Source organism: Meriones unguiculatus, chromosome 18, assembly GCF_030254825.1.
Source record: "Meriones unguiculatus strain TT.TT164.6M chromosome 18, Bangor_MerUng_6.1, whole genome shotgun sequence".
In the NCBI taxonomy this organism is placed as follows: domain Eukaryota; kingdom Metazoa; phylum Chordata; class Mammalia; order Rodentia; family Muridae; genus Meriones; species Meriones unguiculatus.
This window is the reverse complement of record NC_083365.1, coordinates 46,796,962-46,820,244: the sequence shown is the minus strand read 5'-3', so window position 1 is coordinate 46,820,244 and position 23,283 is coordinate 46,796,962. Positions and strand designations below refer to the sequence as shown.

Genomic DNA, 23,283 nt, shown 5'->3' with positions numbered 1-23,283 from the left:
GTTGTGATGAAAAAGGTTCCTATGTGGTCCAAAAGACCTCAGGTGTACAGTAGCACACCAAACACTTGTTCCCCTCACAAGTGTGAAAAGAAAGGTCCATCGACCTGAGGTCCATTATCAATGCTAATTAAACAAACAAACAAACAAAACAGTTCAACATATAGTTAAAATGAATGGAAAAAAAAAAAACTTATGTTACAAATAAAGCTCCCGTCATTCACACTTTAAATTCTTTTCTGCTGAGACTCTGCAGTTTTATATATATTTGTATTTTTTTTATATTTGTATTTTTAAAAAACATTTCAAGTATAAGTCAAAGAATACAGCTCACCATCCTTAGTGTGTGAGCTGAATCTTCAACCCCTCTAAGAGCCCGAACCGCAAAGGTCTAACTGGTGCCATTCTCCATCTTCCTCACCCTTGCAAGAGACAAACCCCACACTAAGTATCCAGTCACTACAGCCCACCAACCGCTGGGATGACTTTGATTATGTAATCTGACTTCTGAGGATTTCTTTATTGGAAATATTAGTATACATCTCTTTTTAATAAGCAAATGTTTTGTCAAGTCTTTGGTCCATTTTCTTCTATCAGAATGAAGGCAGGCTGGGGAAGACTCAGGTTGATAGACTGAACGGTATAAACTCTGACAGCAGGTAAAAACATGGACGTGCACAGCTTTCCTCATCTTTTTTTTTCCTGGTCAAAAGTATTACTGAGAAGACCTTTCTGGACAACACAGTCTACAAGGGGTGCTGGGAAGTCTTGAACTCCAGAGATAAGCCAGTCTGTAACTATGCCTTTTACCTATGCAGAATGATCTGCACTTTCTTTCATCCACCCTTTTGCTCTCTCAGAACATATAAGCAGCATAAACTGTACTATTCTGATATTCCAGAATTCAGTTGCACTGCCTGACTGAACCACATGGTGGCACCACAAGATAACCCATGGCTTCAGGGTTCAGCTAGCCTATGGTGGGGTTCTGAAGGAGCCTCCAGCTATGGGGGGCAGGGACAGACAGGCCTGGGCAGAATTCCTAGTCAAGTTACATCTTCCCAGCCAAGAAATGGAAATTCTAGGCTGGAAGGTTTGTGTATGTCACCTGGATATAAAATCAAGGTGGCTATTAGTGGCCTACTGAAGTGTGAAGGATTCAGAAACCAAACAGCTTTGGAACTAGGCCCTAAAGGAAGTAGAGGAGTCAGCTAGGTAAAGAGGTAAAAAAACAGGAGCAAAGAAGAAAAACTGAAGAGCAAGGCATTTTCAGGGTACTGCAAGGGGTGTGGTCCAGTCAAAAAGAAGACAAATCCAAGTACCAGGCAAGTTCTAGAACACAAGCTCAAGACGGCAGCTGTCCCCACCTCCATGCTCAGCACTGAAAGCATGGTACACAGCCGGGCAGTGAAGACCCACTGACGACAGGACAGGCCAGCATCTCACATGCACAAGACTGAGCAGTACCAAGGCCCTTTCCCATGAGGCAACATTTTCAATATTCTGAAGCTTCAGTAAAATTATCTGCCTCGACAAAGCAAACCTATTGATCTAGATGTGAAGGGTATTGAAAAGGAATATGTAAAGATAATGGAAAAGTATAGACATTTTTTTTAAACATCAAAAGCCATCAAAGTAAATAAATGCTCAAGAAACAATAATTAATCCATCTTCTGCCTATGCAGGAAAACACTATGGTAAAAATCAGAAATATACCTATACTTTAACAAAGTTTTTCAATAGAATTAAACTTGAAAGTCATTTACGCTCAACAAGTCACCAGTACAAATTTTGCTCCCTCAGAAACAGCCTGACAGCCACAGCTGTGGGCAAGTATTCTGATTTCCAAATTTAGAATCTCAAACTGAAAAAAAATTAGTTAGACCATAAGACAAATGCTGGTGCTGCTGTGTCTCTCCTCAGCTTATTAAAATAAAGAAGGGCCTGGAGACCACAATGTGGTATGCGTTTTCCACTTATTTGCTGGAGTAGACTGCTTGGACTATGGGCTTCATAGAGACATGCTGTGGAGTCTTGGTTCAGGGCAGGAAAGGCATTACATCTGGATGCCACGGCGAGTGCAAAGAAGGATGCCTGAAGCCACATGGCAAATGTGTAAGAGTCAAACATTGAGTCTTGGAATTCCACATGGCAGAGCCAACTGTGAACTAAATAAGCCTTCTCAAACCTAAAAATGATCAGAACTTTCCATGACAGTGCTTAGGGGAAATGAGGATCAAGAGGAAGCAGGCTTTTGCTCTTTTGAACAAGAGTCCACATGTGGCATCTAAGTTTGTGCTGTCTCTAGATTCATGTGGTCCTTTGCTGTTTCCTCACCTTTCTTCTGGTCCAGCAAATTAAACAGCTTAACAAAAACAACCCCAGGGCAGTTTCAGCATTAGGCTGGCAGTAGTCAGCACAGTCATTTGTCTCTTGTTGAGTCTGAAGCTGGCCAATGGGCTTCAGGAATCTGCCTGTCTTTCCTTCTTTCCCCAGAGCTGGGGTTAAAGGCACATGCCACTGTGCCCAGCCTTACTTCACACTGAATGAGCTATCTCTCCAGCCCATACAAATTGTTAAGGCAGAGGCTGTGGCTCCTATAAGGTTAGGGAAACTTGACTTCTTTTAAATCTGTGTCTTCATTTATTGAAACCTCAGGACCTGAAATGCTCCAGAAGACATGAATGACTAAACACATACATTGTAGTTTGGCTACTTGCACTTCTCTACTTGTAGATATGAACTCTTATAAAAACTTCAAGACGTTCTAAAAGTACTGAGTCAAAGGATTCTTCCTGAAGACTGATGTGTCTGAATCAGAAATAAATTTTAGCATTTCAGCTCAATACTGTGTGCACAAAGAAAATCTTAAATACACTCTGGGTAACTACTGATCCTGCAAAGAACCTGCCTTCAAACATGTGGAATGTGTGTGTATGCTAATCTTCACTGAACAAAAGGGAAAACTGAAGCTACACAACCCCCATCTAACAATGTACTTGAATGTATCCTAAAAGACATTTAGGCACTTAGGACATGTACAAAAACAGAGTCTCTGATTTTACAGAGGGATGTGGGCAAAGGACATTGATATTGGAGGCTATTTCTGCAATTAGGTTATCAAGAAAGGGCTCTCAGATAACGTCATATATAAGAGATGTTCTAACAAAAGAGACGGAAGCTAGCCCAGAGATATCTGATTGCAGAGCCTTTTAAACTGAGGTGACCAGCCAAGGTGCAAATCAAAGCACCATGGGTCATAAAACTCAAGAGTTTACTCTGAAGGATGTGGGTAAGTGAAATGACTGGATTTTGCTTTATCAACTCTGGCTACAGAGAGCAGACAATAGGGCCTATCAGTAAGGACAACAATAGGGGGATGCTCTAGTTAGTGATACTACTGCTGTGATAAAAACCGTGACCATAAGCAACTTGTGGAGGAAAGGGTTTATTTCAGCTTACAGTTATAGTCCATCCATCACCAGGGGAGTCAGGGTAGGAACCCAAGCAGAGCAGGAACCTAGAGGCAGGAATGAAAGCAGAAGCCCTATAGGAATGCTGCTTATTGGCTTACTTCTCACAGTTTGATCAGCCTGCTTTCTTATAGCACCAAGGATCATCAACCCAAAAGCAGCATTTCTCAGTGTGAGGTGCCCCAACCCCTGCCCCCATCACTCATCAATCTAGTGGTGCATTTTCTCAAGTGAGAAAAATTTCCCAAATGACTCTAGCTGAGTCAAATGTCACATTGATTATCTAGCATTGGAGGTCAGATAGGAAGATGATCCATAGTAACATACAATGCCACCTGAAATTAAAGCAGAGCAGTGATGTCATGAAAGGCAGCCAGACTGGCCACATCTCCAGAATAGACTTGATTCAGTGATCTGATGAACCGCATTTCAGATAAGAAAGAGTCAGCAGGATAATAGGGGAAGAAGATGACTAGCCCTGGTTGAAATCAGACCAACCTGAACTCAAACCTGGCTTGTGGTATACTACCTACAGTACAGAACCTATAGTAAAGAACTCTGATCCAAACCCCCAATCCCAGTGCGGATGGGGCAACTGCAGCTCTTTACTACATTAGGAAGAAGATCAAATAAATAGGCTCAGTGTGAGAGTTGAGCTCTAGCATGTACTAGCAATTCTCTTCTAAGTTACCTAATGCTTGTACGGTCACAAGCAAGGTGAAAAGAACCTGCCTCAATCTCTATGCCCTGTGAGAGGTCTATCAACAGCAAGTCCAGAGAAGACCTGCCTGTGGAGAAGCCATCTGGGGACCTTCATCCTCTGGACACATGGCGTTCCTTCCAGACCCTAGTTAGGTGGGTCTTCTTGCAAAGGATTATAGCAGAAGAGCCAAGGGGAATAAAACAAAACAAAACCTATGTCATCACTGGCAACAACGGAGATTTAGCTGGTTGGAGTCCATTTTCTCACAGTTGGTACAGTTATATTTCCAGAGAGAATCCTGCATCACTTTATATTTCTATTTGGACTCCATGTGGACCAACGACATTTCATTACCTCTGTTAGTGTTGGTAGTAATTAACAAGAAAAATGGATGGGGTTTTCTGTTTTCAATATGTATTTATTATAATAATGAATTTTTTTACACAATTTATTCACTTTGTATCCTAGGTGTAGCCCTTCCCTCACCTCCTCCCAGTTCCACCCTCTTTCCCTCTTGCCTCCTAGCCCTTTCCCCAGTCCACTGATAGGTGAACTCCTCCTCCCCGACTGTCTCTTTTCAATTTTGATAGCTATTTCTCAATATTTTCTGGCTCTTTGAACCTCAAGAGATTTATGTGATTACTATAAGCAACAACATTTTGACAAACCTTGAAGTGTATTTATTTGCTTTTTGTCTAAATTTGTCTCGGCTGTATTCTAAATCTCACAGAAGCCAAATCCTTTCTGATCAAAAACACACTTTAAAGCGCACTAATGATCAGCTCTCATCTCAAAGACTGTATGGCAGTAGCTGCACTGGCTTCTTCACGGTGTTCAGTGGATTCTTTGAGTCACTCAGATGAGAAAATCCACTTGAAGGCAGCAGAAACCAACAGCTGGGTTCTCCAGGTTGATGCTTCCCATTCTGCTTCCTCCTTCCCTGCCATGCAGGGTGAGGTAAGAAAACCCTAGGGGTCAATTTCAGTTGACAGCTGATCTCTCAGTTTGTAACATTTCGGGGCTATTTTGCCAGGTTCAGGAGAAGAGCTGCATGGTGCAGAAGACACCAATATTGAGCACCAGGGACTGCAGCCCCTCGGCCTTGCAGTTATTCAAGCTGAGGACAGTAAACTTGCCTACACTTTCCTCCACTTGCTGAGACGTAGAGCCTCCACCAGTTTCTAGAGTACTGTCACTATAGGGAACCATCGCACTCCTCTGTGTTCTTGTTCACTGTCTCTCTTTCTTGCAATTATATTCCCAACGTTACACCAAAACTTACATTTTACATACTTCCTGACTGAAGAGATCTGAAACATAATACAGAGACCTTTTGTTTTGGCTCATGATTGGTAATGTGTTTAAATACCTGTCTACTATCTCGTGTGCCTTGAGGCAGGAATTTTTAGTCTTATTTACCTTTTGTTACCTTACTTCTGACAAACAGCAGACACTTATGATTTTAGGCAAGTCATTCAACTGTTAATTTTTATTTTCCAATCTGTGACATGGGGTCAGGTTAGTATCAAGCTCAAATGAGGTAATAAAGAGTGAGCACGAGGCATACTGTAGGTGCTTCATAAATGCATGTTCCTACTGTTTCTTGTTTTGCTTTTCTATACATACTATCACTCCCCAGTTTTTGATATCTTTACATATGCCACACCAGTCAGATATCTCATTTGCCTTCAGAAGTCGGAAATTAAGGCTCAAAGCGCTATATCGAAATTTTGCTTTGCATTTCCCTGATGACTAAGAATGTTGAACATTTCTTTAAGTGTTTCTCTGTCAGATAGAGGGTTGGTGAAGATCCTTTCCCAGTCTGTAGGCGGTCATTTTGATTTGATGACAGTGTTCTTTGCTTTACAGAAACTTTTTAGTTTCTTTTTATTGAGGACCCATTTATTGATTGTTGATCTTAGAGCCTGTGCTGTTGGTGTTCTGTTCAGGAAGTTGTCTCCTGTGCCAATGAGTTCTAGGCTCTTCCCCATATTTTCTTCTAACAGATTTAGTGTGTTTGGTTTTATGTTGATGTCTTTGATCCACTTGGATTTTAGTTTTGTGCAGGGTGATAAATATGGATCTATTTGCATTTTTCTACATGTAGACATCTAGTTAGACCAGCATTTGTTGAAGATGCTGTCTTTTTTTCCATTGTGTGATTTTGGCTTCTTTGTCAAAAATCAAGTATCTGTAGTTGTGTGGGTTTATTTCTGGGTCTCCTATTCAATTCCATTGATTCACCATTCTGTTTCTATGCCAGTACCATGCAGTTTTTATTACTATTGCTCTGTAGCACAGCTTGAGATCAGGGATGGAGATACCTCTAGATGATCTGATTTCACCTTATACCCATCAGAATAGTTAAGATCAAGAAACTCAAGTGACAATATATGCTGGAGAGGATGTGGAGAAAGGGGAAACCCTCCTCCATTGCTAGTGGGAATGTAAACTTGTACAACCACTTTGGAATTCAATCTGGCACTTTCTCAGACAATTAGGAACAGTGCTTCCTCAAGATCCACCTATACCATTCCTAGGCATCTATCCAAAATATGCTCAAGTATACAACAAGGAAATTTGCTCAACCATGTTCATAGCAGCTTTACTCGTAATAGCCAGAACCTGGAAACAATCCAGGTGTCCCTTAAAGGAGGAATGGATACAGAAATTGTGGTATATTTACAGAATGGAATATTACTCAGGTATTTAAAACAAGGAAATCATAAAATCTGCAGACAAATAGTGAGAACTAGAAGAGATCATTCTGAGTGAGGTATCCCAAAAGCAGAAAGACACACATGGTATATACTCACTTATAAGTGGATACTAGCCATATAATATAGGATAAACACAGTAAAATCTGTACACCTAAAGAAGCTAAGCAAGAAGAAGGGCCCTGGGTAAGATGATCAATCCTCACTCAGAAAGGCAAATGGGATGGACATCGGAAGAGGGAAGAAACAGGAAACAGGACAGAAGCCTACCACAGAGGGCTTCAGAAAGACTCTACCCAGCAGCGTATCAAAGCAGATGCTGAGACTCATAACCAAACTTTGGGTAGAGTGAAAGGAATCTTATGAGAGGAAAAAAAAAAAAAAAAAAAAAAGACCTGGAAGGGACAGGAGCTCCACAAGGAGAGCAACAAAACCAAGAAATCTGGGACCAGGGGTCTTTTTTGAGACTGATACTCCAACCAAGGACCATCCATGGAGATGACATAGAACCCTTGAACAGATATAGCCCATGGCAGCTCAGTATCCAAGTGGGTTCCCTAGTAATGGGAACAGGGACTGTCTCTGACATGAACTCAGGGGCTGGCTCTGAGGGGAGAGCAGCCTTACTAGGCCACAGAGAAAGACAATGCAGACAGTCCTGATGAGACCCGATAGGTTAGGGTCAAATGGAAGGAAAGGAGGGCCTCTCTATCAGTGCACTTGGAGAGGGGCATGGGAGGACATGAGTGGGAGGGAGGGAGGATAGGGAGGGAATGAGGGAGGGGGCTACAATTGGAATACAAAGTGAATAAACTGTAATTAATATAAAAAATAAAATAAAAAAGAAATTTTGCATAGGTCAGATGACCACTGAGCAGTGACAGCAGAACTCATAATCTCAGTCTGCTGACTCTGAGCTCATTGTCTTTTCCTCACTGTCTCTAAATACACAGGTTATAAATGAGTTTATACAAGACTAGATGGACCAGGAAAGCACTGAAGTCCCATGCTTTCATGGAGACTTTTGACGATGGCTTTGAAATGACTGAAATCCAGATGAACTACCTCTTCAGAAGGCAAGTTTGTGAAGAAAGAGTATAGGATGCTAAATTTAGGGTAAATGTCTAAGGAAGTAGGATATTTACATACATTAAAGAGTCTCCCAACTAACAGCTTATTAGTGTAATATACAGAGACCTCCATCTTCCCATGTGGCATCCTAAGGATACAGCAGTACATCCCTCCTGTTACAAATGGAAAAGATAACCTGAATCTACCTACAAGTACGTGTCAGATGAGTCCTAAGTGAGGGATGCTCTAAACAGAAGAGTTGGGAAGAGTGCTGTGCTCATGTCAGTGGCACAGGAGTGACAAGGGTCTAGACTGAAAGAAACAAAAGAAAGAGGTGACTAGAATACCTGATTCTAGACTGAAGGCTTTGCTATAGTAGAAAATATTACCTCGAAAGATATAGCTCAGTGGCAGAGCACTTGCCTAGAAGACTACATTCAGTCAACAGCACCAGCAAAACAAAGGACACTGTAAAAGAGTATTAGAGGTCTGGGTATGATGATGCATGCTTACAATCCCAGCACACCAAAGGCAAAGGGAGGAGGACGGAGTTCAAGGTCAGCCTGGGCTACATAGTGTGGCCTTGTCTCAAAAAGGAATGAATAGATAAGTAAAAATGAACAGATAAGTAAAAACAAATGAAACATTGAGCACAGATGTTCTAGTCAATAACATATCAACATTCAATCTCAAGTTGTTAACTCTTGTAGTTAAATAAGGACAGCATTATTTTTCAGATGTACACTCATGAATTTGAGGCAAAGAATATATGCAATGATAGATGGATTCAAACAACAACAAAATGAAATCTGGGCAAATGCATGAGGGTGTATGCATAAGTTCCCTTTGCCTCTTCCCCACAGGCCTTCAATTGTAAAATGATAATAATAATAGTGAGAACATTAGCAAAGCTGAGACAGTAAGTTCAGGAACACACTGAAATCTGGAAGCGATGGTGGTTTTAAAATTCCAGCAGTGAGGTGGCAGAGGCAGTTGCGTCTTTGTGAGTTCAAAGGCAGCCTAGCCTATACTGTAAGACACTGTCTCAACAAAACAAACAAAAAGGCAATTTGGTGAGTAGGCCAGGCAGCAGCGGACAGAGGCGTGTGAGGCCCAGGGAAGCAGAAGGGAATCATAATCGAGTGTCTAGGCCTTAAATAAGGACTCAGGGACCAACGGTGGTTGGAGGAAACGTGGAACAGACCTGAAGAGGAGTTAGTCATGGGTACCTTAAAGGGCAGAGCATGTAGAGGACAGTACAAGGTCTACTCTAGCCTCAGCATAGGTAGGCAAGAACATGATGGCCTTGTGTGGTCTGAATTCAATACTAAGCTTCAGGCATAGCCACCCGAGGCCAGTGAGAGAGGCCACCAGTACCTGATCTGTGTGTTAACAAGGTTACAGGATCTGTGTATTCATGAGATGACCCAAGAAATATGGGATGAAATAGAAGGTGGAGCAAGCCATTCAATCTCTTCCCCCCTGTCACTAACCTGGAAGACAGAAAGACCACCCAGAAAAAAGCAGGTAAGTTTTGGCTCAACATGGGCTCTCTCTGTTTCACACAGTGCCCTGGGATCTATTCCCACAGTTAAGACAGCCATGTTTTTCGTCATGACTGTGAATTTTCCTTTTCTTAACAATTCATTCTAAATTTAGATCTCAAGTGAATAGTAGTAGGAAAGACAATGATGTATGAAATTAAATAATTTAACATTTATTAATGGAAACAATACAAATACAATACAAATAAAATCATAATAAAATGTTTCAGAAGGCAAATACTATGTGCTTTGGGGTGGTTTCTCATCCAATCAGGTTAATACTGGGAGAGTATCTATGGAGACTACCTTTTAGGAAAAAAGGCTGTGAAAGTGAGCAAAAGGACAGTTGTGATTACTAGCTGGACTGTTTCCTTGTTTACACAGCAATGCTAGCTACTTCATGTCACTGAAACACAGGCAGTTTTCAGCAACAGCCACCAGGGTTCCTGCCAGAGGACTTTTAGAGTTCCGACTGAGTCTTGGTGGGTTTTAAACATGACTAAAATAACAGGTTCACCAGAAAAAACAACCGTGTAACATTGAGTGGCACAGGAGCCTCACCTCCTACCAGTGTTACTGGCTTCCTTGTGACCAAAACACAATCTTAGGGCAATTCCAGTTACCAGCATCAGAAATGGTCTCATCATAGACAGATATAAAATTCAGGGTTCTACAAAACCCACGATGCAGCCTACAAATATAGGTAGCTAAGAATTAAGCAACAACAAGTAAGTGGTCAGTAGTTATTCCAACGAAGTAAGCTAAGGAAAGGGCCTCGAGGAAGCAAGCTTTTTGTGGAACTTGAAGGGAAGTTTATCTTTTCCTTCATCGCGATGGGTGACTTGCCTCTAATACTGCTGAAAATAAAAAGGCTTAGAAAGCCAGCTAGATACCCTTATCCCCATCTTGATTACATATATAAAACAGCAGCAACAAGTAGCCTAGCACCTTCTTGTTTCAACATTTCCTAAGCACAGATGGGTCAAGTAGCCTAGTGGTAGGAACAGGTGCTCTAACAACAAATGGACCTGGATTGGAGTCCTGGATCAACATGGGAAAACAGGTTAACTGTCTTAACACAACCCCATTCTGTGCTGTGTGAAAAGGGCCTAAGATAACACACTAAGTGAGCTGATTACAGAAGACAAAGCATTGTATGATTCTATTCACAGGATGGACTAAGAACAGGTAATGTCAGGGAGACAGAAAATAAAAGGGTGGTTGCCAGGGGCTGGGGGAAAGAGAAAGGAGGGTTAATGTTTAATGGTCTACAATTTCAGTTTGGAGAGATGAAGAAAAGTTCTAGAGGAATGGTGTCAGTGATTGTCCAATGGTGAATATACTCATGGCACTGAGCTGCATGCTTACAGATGTTGAAACACTAAGTTCTATGATATCTATTTTCTACCACAATTTTAAAGAGTTAGACTGTCTCAAAATAAACTGTGAGAATTCACAATAATGATGCTTCAACTGTTAATATTTAGTTCTAGTTCAGGTATCCTAATTAAAAATTTGAGGAAGTAATTTTTAAAAATCTAGACCTAAGAGCATAAGGGAAAAGAAACCATGTCTCTAAGGGAGTGCTCACGTCACAATTGCTTACCGAGGAATGTGATTTTCTTTCGTTGCCAAGACAGCAACTGTTGCTGTGGAAACCACACAAAAACAGGGCTACTTAACTGAAACAAACTCCACTTACTTGCACAAAGATGCCCTTGCTCTTATACTCCTCGTGGAGGCACTGAGAGAAGAAATCTACAAAAGCCTAGGAGGGAGGTAGGAGGGAGAAAGAAAACACATATATTACATCAATCTGCCTGGAGTGTAGCCATGGAAACAACAAATAATAAATTAACCATTTAACACTACTGTATCTAGTCATTCCTTTCACTTCAAATGCAGAAGAGACAAAAACGCCTTAAAACCTTAGGAGATTTTTCTGACATAAATGACATTATCTTACCAAAAGTAATATTTAGCCCAATTTTTGAGTTAATGAGAAAAGAGTCCCTCCCAAAAAAAATTATTTCCCAAAGAACAGAAATTTTTTTTTCATTATATAACAAAGAATTTAATTTGATTTTCTACTTGCCACTCTAGCAGAAACCCAGAGTGAATCCTGTTCAGTTCTGTTTTGCTGCTGGGTCCTGTGACACAGAGAAGTGTCTATGATCTGAGAAGTGAAGGCAAGAGCCCATCTGATAATGCAACTGTGAAGCTATCTGTAAACCATGCAGGCCATGGTTTTCAAATGTGGACTCTGTATCAGGCTTAAAATGCCAAGTTCAATAACAACCCAATGAAGGTCTCCACTGGGAATAGTCTACATCCACGGAGATTTCCAGATAGGGAATTCTAAGACAAGATGTTGATTACACATGTTGATAATACGTTCTGGCCACAGAGAAAACAGATCAGGGGGGCTGAGGGGCTGTGCAGGACTCAGAAGACAGCAATGACTAAGTTTTCTCAACGAAAAGGTGTGTTTTGCACTTTTCCTTCTCTGACATAGTGTAAGTTCTTATTATGTATTATGGCTTACTTATTTTCCCCAAAGCCTTGTGCTTAATTTCAACAACTAAAATGATCCTTTTTTCCCCCCTTCAGAATGTTTTCCAAGCTTTAATGAAGCAAATGTAGTTGGGGCTATTGACCTGTAGATATGAGAAGATGCAGTTTATCTTAGTGGTAATGTGAATAAGTGAATGACAGCATTGTACGATGACATACAGTTCTGGAAAATTCCTACAACACTCAAGAAATGACAGTATCTGGAATTCTGGATGATGTGGCAGTATATTCACTCTGCCTTTGGTCTATTTCTTATCTGCTGAGTGTATCTGTGGCGCTGGAAGGATGCACTTCCTTGTTGCGTGAAGCTGACTTGTTCATGTTACCAACATTCTCACTTTAGGCTCATTAGCATCAGGTTCTAATCATCTGGGTGGACTGGTGTAGGCTAGGTCTCTACAGAAAGCGTAAGTGTCCCTGTTAAAATCAGTAAAATCAGAGCTTCAGTAGCTCTGACCACTGACAATCCACTTCTAGGTCTAGTTCCATCTATGACACTCCAGGAACCCATGTGAGGCATCTTCCTGTCCTTGGTCAATTGAAAAACTAGAAAGCATAGCATTTCAAGCACGTTAAAGCTACATTCACTGCCCAGACTAAAAATCACCCCTCAGTCTTATATTGACATAATTTTACTGCAATGCTCCTCACCTTGGTTGCAGAGTAGATAGTCAACAGTGGAACCGGGACCATGCCACTGGCAGAAGAGATGTTGAGAATCGCCCCTTTAGACCTCGAATTGAAAACACACCACATAAAGTGGGGGAAATCATATGTACATCTGCTTGTGAATTACAGTCGAGACAGACAGAGCAACAAGGCTGCTGGCTCTAGCACACATCTCCCTGCCTCTCATGATCATTTGGTATGTCTGGCCAGTGAATGAAGCATAATTCAATGAGCTAAAAATAGCTCTTCTTTACTATGAGCTCATTTCCCAGGCTTACTAATCCTAAGCATAACTGGATCAGCTAGATAGTCTCCTTTAGTTGTCGCTATACTTTGTGAGGTCCTCTGTGGCCACAGTATCAGAAATTCTCACCTACCTGGGAGAGGGGAGCAAGATGTGGCATTATGACTTCAGAAATATGAAAACTAGCTACCAACTTGTCCTCTCAAATCCACACTCATTTGTTTTTACAGCACTGGGAATGGAACCTAGAGTCTTATGTATGCCAGGCAAGTGCTCTACTATTGACCTACACCTCAGCCCAGCCCTCTTCTTCAGCCACTGAAATCTCGTCCCAGCCCCCATCTCAGGAAGTTCGCTCCTTAGTTTCCTCCCCTCTACATAGTCTGTTACTGTTCTATATGTGGATTTCTATTCCTAAGTCCTGTTTGTTTTCACAATTTAGCGGAGAGAGAAGAAACCCAGAACCCTTTTATGTAAAACATAAAACAGCACGAGAGGACACATGATTAAATGGCATACATGAGTCATTTTAGATATAAATCTGAAGAGAAATAATTCCCAAAGGTCAGCATTCCATCTGCCGGCCTTCAGGCAAGACGTCACTGTGACCATCAAAGAGAAGTCTGGACCCTCTGCCTCATGGGTGTTACCAGAATCTACTTAGTTGTTTATAAAACAGAAGTCCTCACTAGTAATATACACTTTCCTAAGCAGTGAAACCCACTAACATCTTGGTAATCAAAATAAAATTTCAAATTTAAGCAGGATAAAGAATTTTTTATGTTAAAATGGGCTAACATGTTAGTTACATCATCCTTATATTGGTAGCTCCTTTTTTAAGGCAAAAAAAATTGTTTGTTTGTTTTTTAAATCAGGAGTTGGAAACCAGCCCTTTCAGTTTAAAAAAAAAAAAAAAAAGGCAAATTAGCAATATATACCTAGCCATTTCATTTTCTACACCTATAAACAATTCCTGTCACGAAAGCAGAACAAAACAATCTTTTATTACAATCAAATATTGCTCCTTTGATAAAAGTGGAATAAGAACCACATCTTCAAAATTATCATTTTAGGGTGCTGAAAATATTCTCCAATTAGACTATACTGACAGCTGCCCAGCTCTGAATGTGCTGAAAATGACTGAACTGCATAATTTAAAGAGATATATAGTTTACAGCATGTAAAGCAAGCCAGCAAATCTGTAAAACACAAGAAAAATCTGTTTCTATTAGAACACACAGCCTTTTGGCTGGGTGGGATGCCAAGGAGGTGGACACACAGGGCTGTGGCTACTCTGGCAAACCGCGCTTCCTGCGGAGCAACTCCAACCTCACAGTCACTCCACATCAAGCTTTACCCAGGAACTGCTGCTCTGTCTTCAAGAATACAGTAGAAGGTCAGAAAGCCTGTCTAAAGTAGATGCAGGCAATGCTGTCCCTGAAGCTACAGCCTGCCACCACTGCTTAGAACCAGACTCTGATCCATTACAATCAGCTAGCTGGAGTGGCTGCACATGTCCTTGAAAAAAAAAACCTCACATTTTCTGTTACTCACAAATGAAATATAAAGTTGAAGGTAAAGGTTAAGGTTTAATGCTGTGACTTCAACAGAGGAAAAATCATTTAAAGATAATAAAAGCCCCTTTCCCATTTTACAAAATATCAATAATCCAACATGTCACAATAAAGTAGTCACTCTGTAATTGATACACTTCTTAAGATAACTAAAATCTTCGTTTCTCAAAAACTCTCTTGTGACTGGAAATTTCTAGGAGTTGGGGAAATTGCATACTGAATGTTCTTGCAAAGTCCTGGGTTCGGTTCCCAGAACCCACATGGCAGCTCACAGCTACCAGTGAGTAACCCCAGTGCTAGAGAATCAATGCCTTTTCTGGCTACATGTAGTGAATAGGCTTATATAGAGGAAACATGTCCATATAAATTAAATTTTTAAAAAATCAAAAGAAAAGAAGAAAAAGAAAAAATAAGGGAGAGAAGAAGAATATTAGTAGTGAGTAGAGCTATTCAGTCAAAAATTTCAAGTACTTTATAAAAACAAAGTATTTATATTTCAAAATACATCAAAACATATTTAAGACTGTCAGTGCTTTTTAAAATGAGAATATACTAGATGTGAGTAAATAAATACAGAGCCAACACTTGTATAATTGTATCTAACTGACAGCAGAGAAAGTGTCCCACTTATCAATCTGTCTCACTGTTGAGAACACACATATTTGTTTAGCAAAGACCTTCCGATGATCCCTCCCATAACAACATTCAAACCTCTCTTCCCCAAGGAAAAAATAATTCTATTTGCCTGCATTCGAACACTAGGATGGCCTACAACAATCCCTATAATGTGCATCTCCTTACACAGAAATGGGGTGAGCATTTGGATCTGTGGGGCACAAAGGACTCATCTTTACAATCAACTACTTTGTCTAGCTCTAATCCTCCATCTAAGCAGAATTAGTGACGTCAAACTAGTTTCCATGGCACAGCCAGGCTCATGACAACTCTGTTATATCAAGCAGAAGGGCAAAATAGGCTACGCTTAATTGCACACAGAGACATAAGCCAAGCTGGTTAATCTCTCATTTTCTGAGGCTTGGGAACAATGGAAGCACATTAAGAATTTCTGCTGAAGTTCCGTTATTGAAGACCTCTTCTGCTCATACTTCAGCACATTTCCTAGTTTGTTGTGACAACATCATATACACAAATAAAGCAACATTTTCTGTGATGCAATATTTGTAATTGATCTCACAGCTTACTTGCTAGCTATCATGTGATGGTGCCTTGGAGGTGAGATCATTGAGAATCTACCAGAACTAACATGCTTCAGAAACAAAGCAGAATAATCAACTCCACTTCAGGACATACCTCTTCAACTCAACAGTCACCTCCTTTATTAGTCCTATCAGAAGCCAATTAATAGGCTTGTCCAGCCCTTTAAAGCTAAGGCAACTTTTATTTACAGCTTCCTTATAACTATGCTCTCTAGGATTCCCTTAGACTTGGGCAACTCCTCATGAGACTCCTCATGTGGATTTTTAAAAATTGCCAAGCTTTTGTTCTACAAATGCATCACTATTCTACCCCTGACCTCACCTCTATAGAAACACTGATGCTGCGAAGGAATAACAGTCTCCTTTGAAAGAAGTCACTGATTCTGGCCTGACTCAGGAAACCTCAGCATTGTTCCACCCTGCAGCAGAGAAAGGAGGGTACCCAGGTAGTCAGTCAGTGTAGATTGCTAACCAGACAGAGTGGTGGCTACAGACTCCATCTCAATCCTTTACATTTCTATTACACATGATAGAGGACAGAAGTGCAGTCTTACAGGGTCATTAGAGAGTTTTCTAGGCTTAGACAGAAAAGAGAAATTGGTGTAGACAGCTCTCTAATTGACTCCTAAGAACAGAGAAACTATCAAAACAGTGCTCAGTGTCAGAGAAGAATCATGGAACATGGGGTCAGATAAATACAATTAGAACAAGCAATCAAATTCTCACACTATACAAATACCGCTTTGTTGAAAAAAGTTTGCAAACATTTAGCACATGAAAGAGAATTACCTGCCCTAAAACGCCATAACATGTCATAATTCCACCTTAAGCAGTACAATATGAAAGAGGCTATTTTTAGCCTTTCCATGGTTGTTATGGCAACCACCTCCTGGCTCCAGCTGTACACAATGTTTATCATTCCAGGGAAGTAAAGAGAGCAAGCTTCCCGATAATGTAATTATGCATTTCCTATATGTATGGTGATAACACCTTAGTCTGGTTACTGATACTTGTTTAGTGATAGTTGGCTTGCTCCAGAAGGTTTAAAAAAATATCATACTCAGTGACAAAATCACTGAAAGGGAGGAGGGAAAAGAAACCAACGACAAAGGTTCTTTCTAAAGGACACTGCTGTTACTCAATGAGAATACCAATCCTATGGAAACTACCATAGAAATAGGTCACTTTGGGGAGGTGTAAAGAAAAGCTAGAATGAAGCCCCTTATAAGGTATTAGTGAGACCACCCTCAGACATCTACTTACCTGGAGCTTTTCCTTCCTTTTGGCAAACAACTGACATTTCTGTCCTCCCTTGCAGTAAGTTGCAGCTTGTGACAGATGGAGTTCTGAACAACAGAACGTGCTATGCACTCCTTTTAGGGCTGACCCGTGACACCTCCCCTAAGCTCATCCTGCTTCTCTTCCTTTACCCGTTAGCTGGGTGAAGAACCATTAAGACCTTCAAGACTCAAGACAAAGCCCCTAGATGGAGGAGCCCAAGATTCCTGAAGGACTAGGCAGAGAAGTAAAGGGAAATAAATCTTTACTCTGATAAGAAATGATAGGTGTGTGAGGGGGGACAGAGAGACTCATCTGTTACTGCAGCTAGCATACCCGGACTAATATACCTAATAACTCCTAAGGCTCCACTGGCCATAGGTGCCCCTTCTCCTAATACAAATTACTAATTCATAAACTCTACAAAACGTCTAACCAGTCACTAGGAAGCACCACAATCGACCCCCCCAACCCTTTCTTATGAGTCTAGTTTTCTAGCTTTCTGATGGCTTTCTACCACGCTGTTTCTCAACCTCAGTTTAAAATCAATTTGGTTTCCTAAAAAGCAAGGACTGAACTCATCTGGACTCTCTAAGCTAAGCTCTGCTGGATGAGCACAAACCCCTCTCCAATGTTCCTTCACACCCAGTGTCAGCTGTAACTGTGATAGTGCTACTGGCTCTAGAGATGGCTCTGAATCTCTAGCTCTGCCTCTGCTCCGCCTCTGAATCATGTGCTTCACAGCACCACATCACACTGAGCTAAAGGGGGTGGAGTTACTTTCAATTAACTCAATGCACTGGGCTTGTCACTCTTGGATCCAATACTTTCTGCCCTAGGAATGACTTCATTGCTGTCATTTTCTTTTACATAGTCTTCACCGATATACTTTAAAAAATCTGTTCACGATACTTTCATAGCTTACAATCTTGATTTCTTTGTTTCTTCAGTGTTGGGGACGGCATCCAAGGCATGCTAAGCAAATGCTGCAATACTGAGCACTTACCCAAGTCCAAAGATTTCTTTATAACAGTGGCCCAAATACTATTTTTATTGGATTCTGTCCTGTCTCTAGTCCTAGAGTTCTTGTATGGTTTGATCACTGCCATTTTCATGTCCTACCATCAGAGCACATTCCCATTATCAGTCAATAATCAGCTTAAAGGCTTTAAAGAAAAACTTTACTAAAGTAAGGTAATAAACCAATTTGGAATAAAATCAGTACATGTAAAACAGAATTACAACAAACTTGCTGAAAGACAGTTTCTCAATCACCACACATAATCAAGAAATGGACTTCTAAGACCCATTCCCTCACCCACAAGGTAGAATGAGTCACAACAAAATGGACAAACTTGATGTACATAAACTGCACTCCTTGTTGGTCTTTTAACAGAGGTGGATCTTGGATTCCTCCCCTGTCAAAATTTTGATGGAGTCCTAAATTAAAATGACAAACTAGTCCAACATTCAAACCCAGTTCTCTTCAGCAGGTTTTCTTTGAAGGCCTAAGCAACATTTAGATTCTTGTGAGAAGAACACAGAGTTTAGTTATATTTTACACTCGGTGCTATCTCATATGAGGAAATGCAACCACCTAATTCTCAACCAAAATGAAGCCAATCAGGGTATTCTACTGGCACCCAATTCCAACCGGAACATTGATAAGGCTAGTGGGCCTTGCCCTTTCCTCCAAGAGTCAGTCTGACATTTGGTCACTTCACACCATGCTTTAGCCCTTCTGCATCCACTCCCCCAGCAAGAGCAAAAACACCAGAGGAAAGCACCTTGCTTCAGGACACTCCACTGATTTAGCTTCTAAGTGGCTACAGCTTTAAGGAGGCATTCCCAGGAATATCCCAGGAACTCTAGCCACCCCCTCAAAATAGCAGGCAATTGAGTTAGTGTGGGTGACTCAGGCTGGCTTTTTAATCCTGATCTAAAGGAACCACCGCAATCCTAGAGAGGGAAATAAAAAAAAAAAGTCTAGTGGAAAAGGCCTCCTCCACCAATGACTCATGCTCCACTGTGTGACTCGCCTGGTGCTAAGACAGAGTTAGGTTCATTAGTCACTTTAATGAAATTCTCAAAGAAAGGATTCTCCTTATAAATAATAATGAGCTCTGCAACCACAGTGTTTGTGTGTGAGTTGTGTGACTCACCTTTCTACCATGCCAGGCAGCACCAAGCGTGTCATCTGCAAAAGAGAAAACAAAACATTCGTGATGGCTGAGGACACAGGCAACAAAAGAGTGAAGGACACCCACCCACACCAAAGAGAAGGGAATCATGAAGCCTCATCATTCTACAGAGATAAGCTTATTTTATACATTCCATATAATTTTACTGTGCTAGGAGTACAAAAAGCGAGTACACTGGGAAAGTTCGCAGTGGATATGGCTAAGAGTAGCCTTGTCTGAAAAGTAAGGCTGGCACAGTCACCTTCAACTAACAAAAGCTCTATGGATAGCGGACATCTCTTAAATTCTTCCCAGAAAAGAATGAATGTTACTACATGTAACAACATCCCACCTACCAAGATGACTTAAGCTTTCTCATCTTAAGGGCTCAAATAATCTTTTCTGAAGGCTTTGGGGAAAACACTAGCAAATGGCATGCTGGCAAATGCTACGTGTATTCCTTTCTTCTGTGGTCCAGCTAGTTGTGTGTAAAACATATCCTTAACCTTAACCATCTGTGGTGTCTAGTGACCAACAATGAAAAGTGACATATGCAGTTTAAGAACTTTATAATTACTGGCCAAATACACACAATGATGAGACAAGCTACCTCCAAACTCTGTTTGGGGATATTATTCTTCAGGAAAAGTTAGAAGTGCAATCTTTGTCAAGATGTCCTCACAGGTAAACAAGTGTTGACTCAGCTTGTATTAGTTCTCTAAGCAACACAAGAAGCTGAAATGACTGTTAAGCGTCCACTTTTTAAGCCTTTTATCTTTAATATCACTCGCCAATTAAAATGACAGTATTTTGGTAAAAGAGTGTTTTTCACAGAAATATTCCAAAGAAAAGGGTCATGAAGACTTTCTGCAGATAATGTATAGATATAAGTCAAAGACCATCCCCAGAGGTGTTGCCTTCACTCACAGTGAGTAAGCCCCAGCTGTCACCATATCACAAAAACAACAACAGCAGCAAACCCGACACATCACCAATTCCAAAATAAAAGAGTCTCTTCAGAGTTCAGGGAGACACTTCAACAGAAGTCAAGATTTGACCAAATCTTCTGGCTCAGATTAAAATAATAATAACAGTAAAAACTGTAAGAGCAAGTGTAGGCTGAAGCTTCTGTATCCCCTCCTTTTTATACATGTGACTGTTTTCACATAACTCATCTTCATGGGGTGATGAGGCAGAGACTGCCAGCTGGCCTCCAGCATTTGCTCTTTCCTTATTAGACTGCAGATGAAGTTTCAGAGCACATAACCTTTTTTCCCAAAGAAGAATGTTTTATAATGTCTCTGACAACTACACATGGCCTATAACTATCTATTTCATAAGAAGCATGACACACAATGTCTTGGTCATGGACTCAGAAAAGGAAAATGGCCTATTTTCTCCACCATCTTTTCTTCCTCTTTATAGGCAGAATGCAGATTCAAGGCCAGGAGCCACTGTGACAACAAAGTGAATGACCTACATGGTCAGGTGACAAGGTAAGAGGCACGCTCCTTAGTGACAGAGGAGCTACTGTGCAGCACACTCATCAGCAGCTCCACTAAGTACCCTGCTTATGAACTTGCTCTGAACCTGATGACCAACCCATTTTGTTTAAGTTGTGACTGTATCTCTGTTACAAGACCTAACCAATACTCTGTTTGTTTGTTTTGCAGTGTTGGACATGAACCTTTGAGGCCCTTTGTCCATACTAAGAAGGTATATGCCACTACCCTAAGCACTCAGCCTTTTAACCAAAAATTTTAACTAGTAAGATTGACCATTTATGTTGATAAAAGACTGACCGATTTTAACATTTTATGACCCCCCCCAAGAGCAGTCCCACAAGCAATACAGTAAATATTTTAGTTCTGAAAAGATAGTCCTCTCTTTTCAACTTTCTTGATTTGCTTTATGCAATTCAGAATGTCCCTACTCGGCTTCAAACTAGACATGATAGAACCAAGTCAAAGTAATGGCTAACTTCAGAATTCTCTCCTTTTCAGGTTTAATACTAATCTCAACTTAGCTCATGTACTTCCCAAGATTTGTCTTTCCAGAGGCAAGCAGCAGCTGTTTGATATATTACTAATAAATGCTAAGGCCACTGTGGTGTGCACTCATGACACAGTTCTAATTCCAGCCCTTCTTATGATGATGTGACACTGATCTAGGTTCTTCTTCTCTTAAGTCCTAATATGTTAAATGAAGGTATCTACATTACATGTTGCTCCTTTTTTTTTTTAAGTGTTTTTCAAGACAGAGTTTCCCTGTGTAGCCTTGGCTATCTTGGACTTGCTTTGTAGACAAGGCTGGTCTCGAACTCACAGAGATCCACTTGCTTCTGCTTCCCAGAGTGCTGACATTACAGGTATGCACCACAGCATTCAGCTTGTTGTTACATTCTTGGAACAAAGGTGTGTGTGTATATGTGTGTGGGTATATATGTGTGTGATATCCCACAGATGGCACACCACACAAAGTCTTCTAAAGGGACATGGGTATTCCCCACATTCATATTCCACTATTTTAGGATGTAGCACCATTGAGCACTTAATGTTACCCTAAAGCATTATATGCCCCACAATTTAGAAGCAAGAACAGTAACACATTTTGGTCCATTTCAACTGAGCTTACAGAAATTTTTCGAAAATTCTTTCAGTATTTTAAAATATTTCATCTGGGATCTCCTTGGGGTAGTGGAATAATTCTAAGATTAGGCTGTAATGATTAAAATTCCTTACATTTACCATAAACAAACAAACAAAACCCGAACAAAACCAAAGCAGAATTTTACAAATGCTTAAAGTTTTAGGAGGCCTCTATAATATGTGGATAAGGATCAAGGAACTGAAATCACAAAGTACTCTTGATGTGACTGTACAAAACTCAGAAGATAAAAAGGCACTCAAAATACTCTCTGAGAGTAATCACCCGAGAACCAGGAAAAACATTAGAGTAAGGAGTCATCCTTCTCTTTTATCTGCAGCCAGTCTGGGTGGGAAGACTCAGGACCTATAGCAAGATGCTCCTATTGGTAGACAGGGGGCACTGGTGCTTAGGAAAAGGAGTGGTCACAGCAAGGAGCCAGGCAGAGCTGCAGAGACTGTTTTGGTTAAGCATAACCAGTTCACTTGGCAGAAAATAAATGCCAGAAGAAACAGAATGCAAGAAAGCAAACTTGTGGGAAAATAAATGTATTCTATTGAATTACTCGACTTCTTTGTTTGCCAGATTTAAAAAAAAAAAAAAGAGAGAGATGTAAAAAAGATGTACAACTAGTTAGATGTGCCAAATAGCTTGCATCTGTAGAATACAACAGTGTCAGATATTCACACGAGTAAAGTAGGCATACTGTGGAAGATTTTATTGTGAGGGATGAATTGTATGTAACCTTAATAGTATCTGAAAATGGTATCTATTCACGAGTACCACACTCTAACGAACTGAGCTAACCAGCAAGCAATTTCTGAGTATCTGAAAGGGGTTTTTATTTAGCACATTTCATCAGGGAACCATAAGGCTTAGTTAATATATTTGGAAGAAGCATTTTCATAGAAGTTATTACTCAGTTCCCCAAAGTCCTGAGCTCACCAAGAACAGAAGTGAGGAATATGAAGACTAGTTTAAAAGTGTTCTTGTGTGTGTATGTGTGCCTGCCCACACCCACCCTTACATGTGTATCCATCTACATTGAGGAGGCAAGACCTATTAACTGAAAAGTAGCTAAGGGGAGCTCAGAAGGTTAACTGGCTAGTGCTTTTAGTAGCTTCCTACATGAAGGAGGAGAATGAATGAGATTTGCAGGCACCAGTTAACCAGGACAATTACCAGGCAAGCTCAACCAGAGTTTAACTTTTGGTTGAAATACTGGGGAAATATAAATCAGAAGCTATATTTTTCCTTTTTGCCACACCAAGTTTCTGCTCTGAATGAAAAAATATCCAGAAAATGGCCAGAGACAATACGAAACCTCACATGATATAATCATACTTACAAAATTATATCAACATGTTAAGAATGCCTTTTTCATGACCTTACATGT

At 40.6% G+C, this 23,283-nt stretch overlaps 1 protein-coding gene across 1 annotated transcript in view; it reads right to left on the bottom strand.

Moving 5' to 3' along the window:
• Positions 1-23,283, bottom strand: part of Hsd17b12 (hydroxysteroid 17-beta dehydrogenase 12) — a 129,981-nt gene that overhangs the window by 2,155 nt on the left and 104,543 nt on the right. Inside the window, exons 7-9 of the mRNA XM_021627339.2 lie at positions 19,224-19,258; positions 12,731-12,812; positions 11,208-11,273 (exon numbers count right to left, since the gene is read on the bottom strand). Of these exons, the coding sequence (XP_021483014.1) occupies positions 11,208-11,273; positions 12,731-12,812; positions 19,224-19,258 (183 nt within the window). The remainder of the gene's footprint in view (positions 1-11,207; positions 11,274-12,730; positions 12,813-19,223; positions 19,259-23,283) is intronic.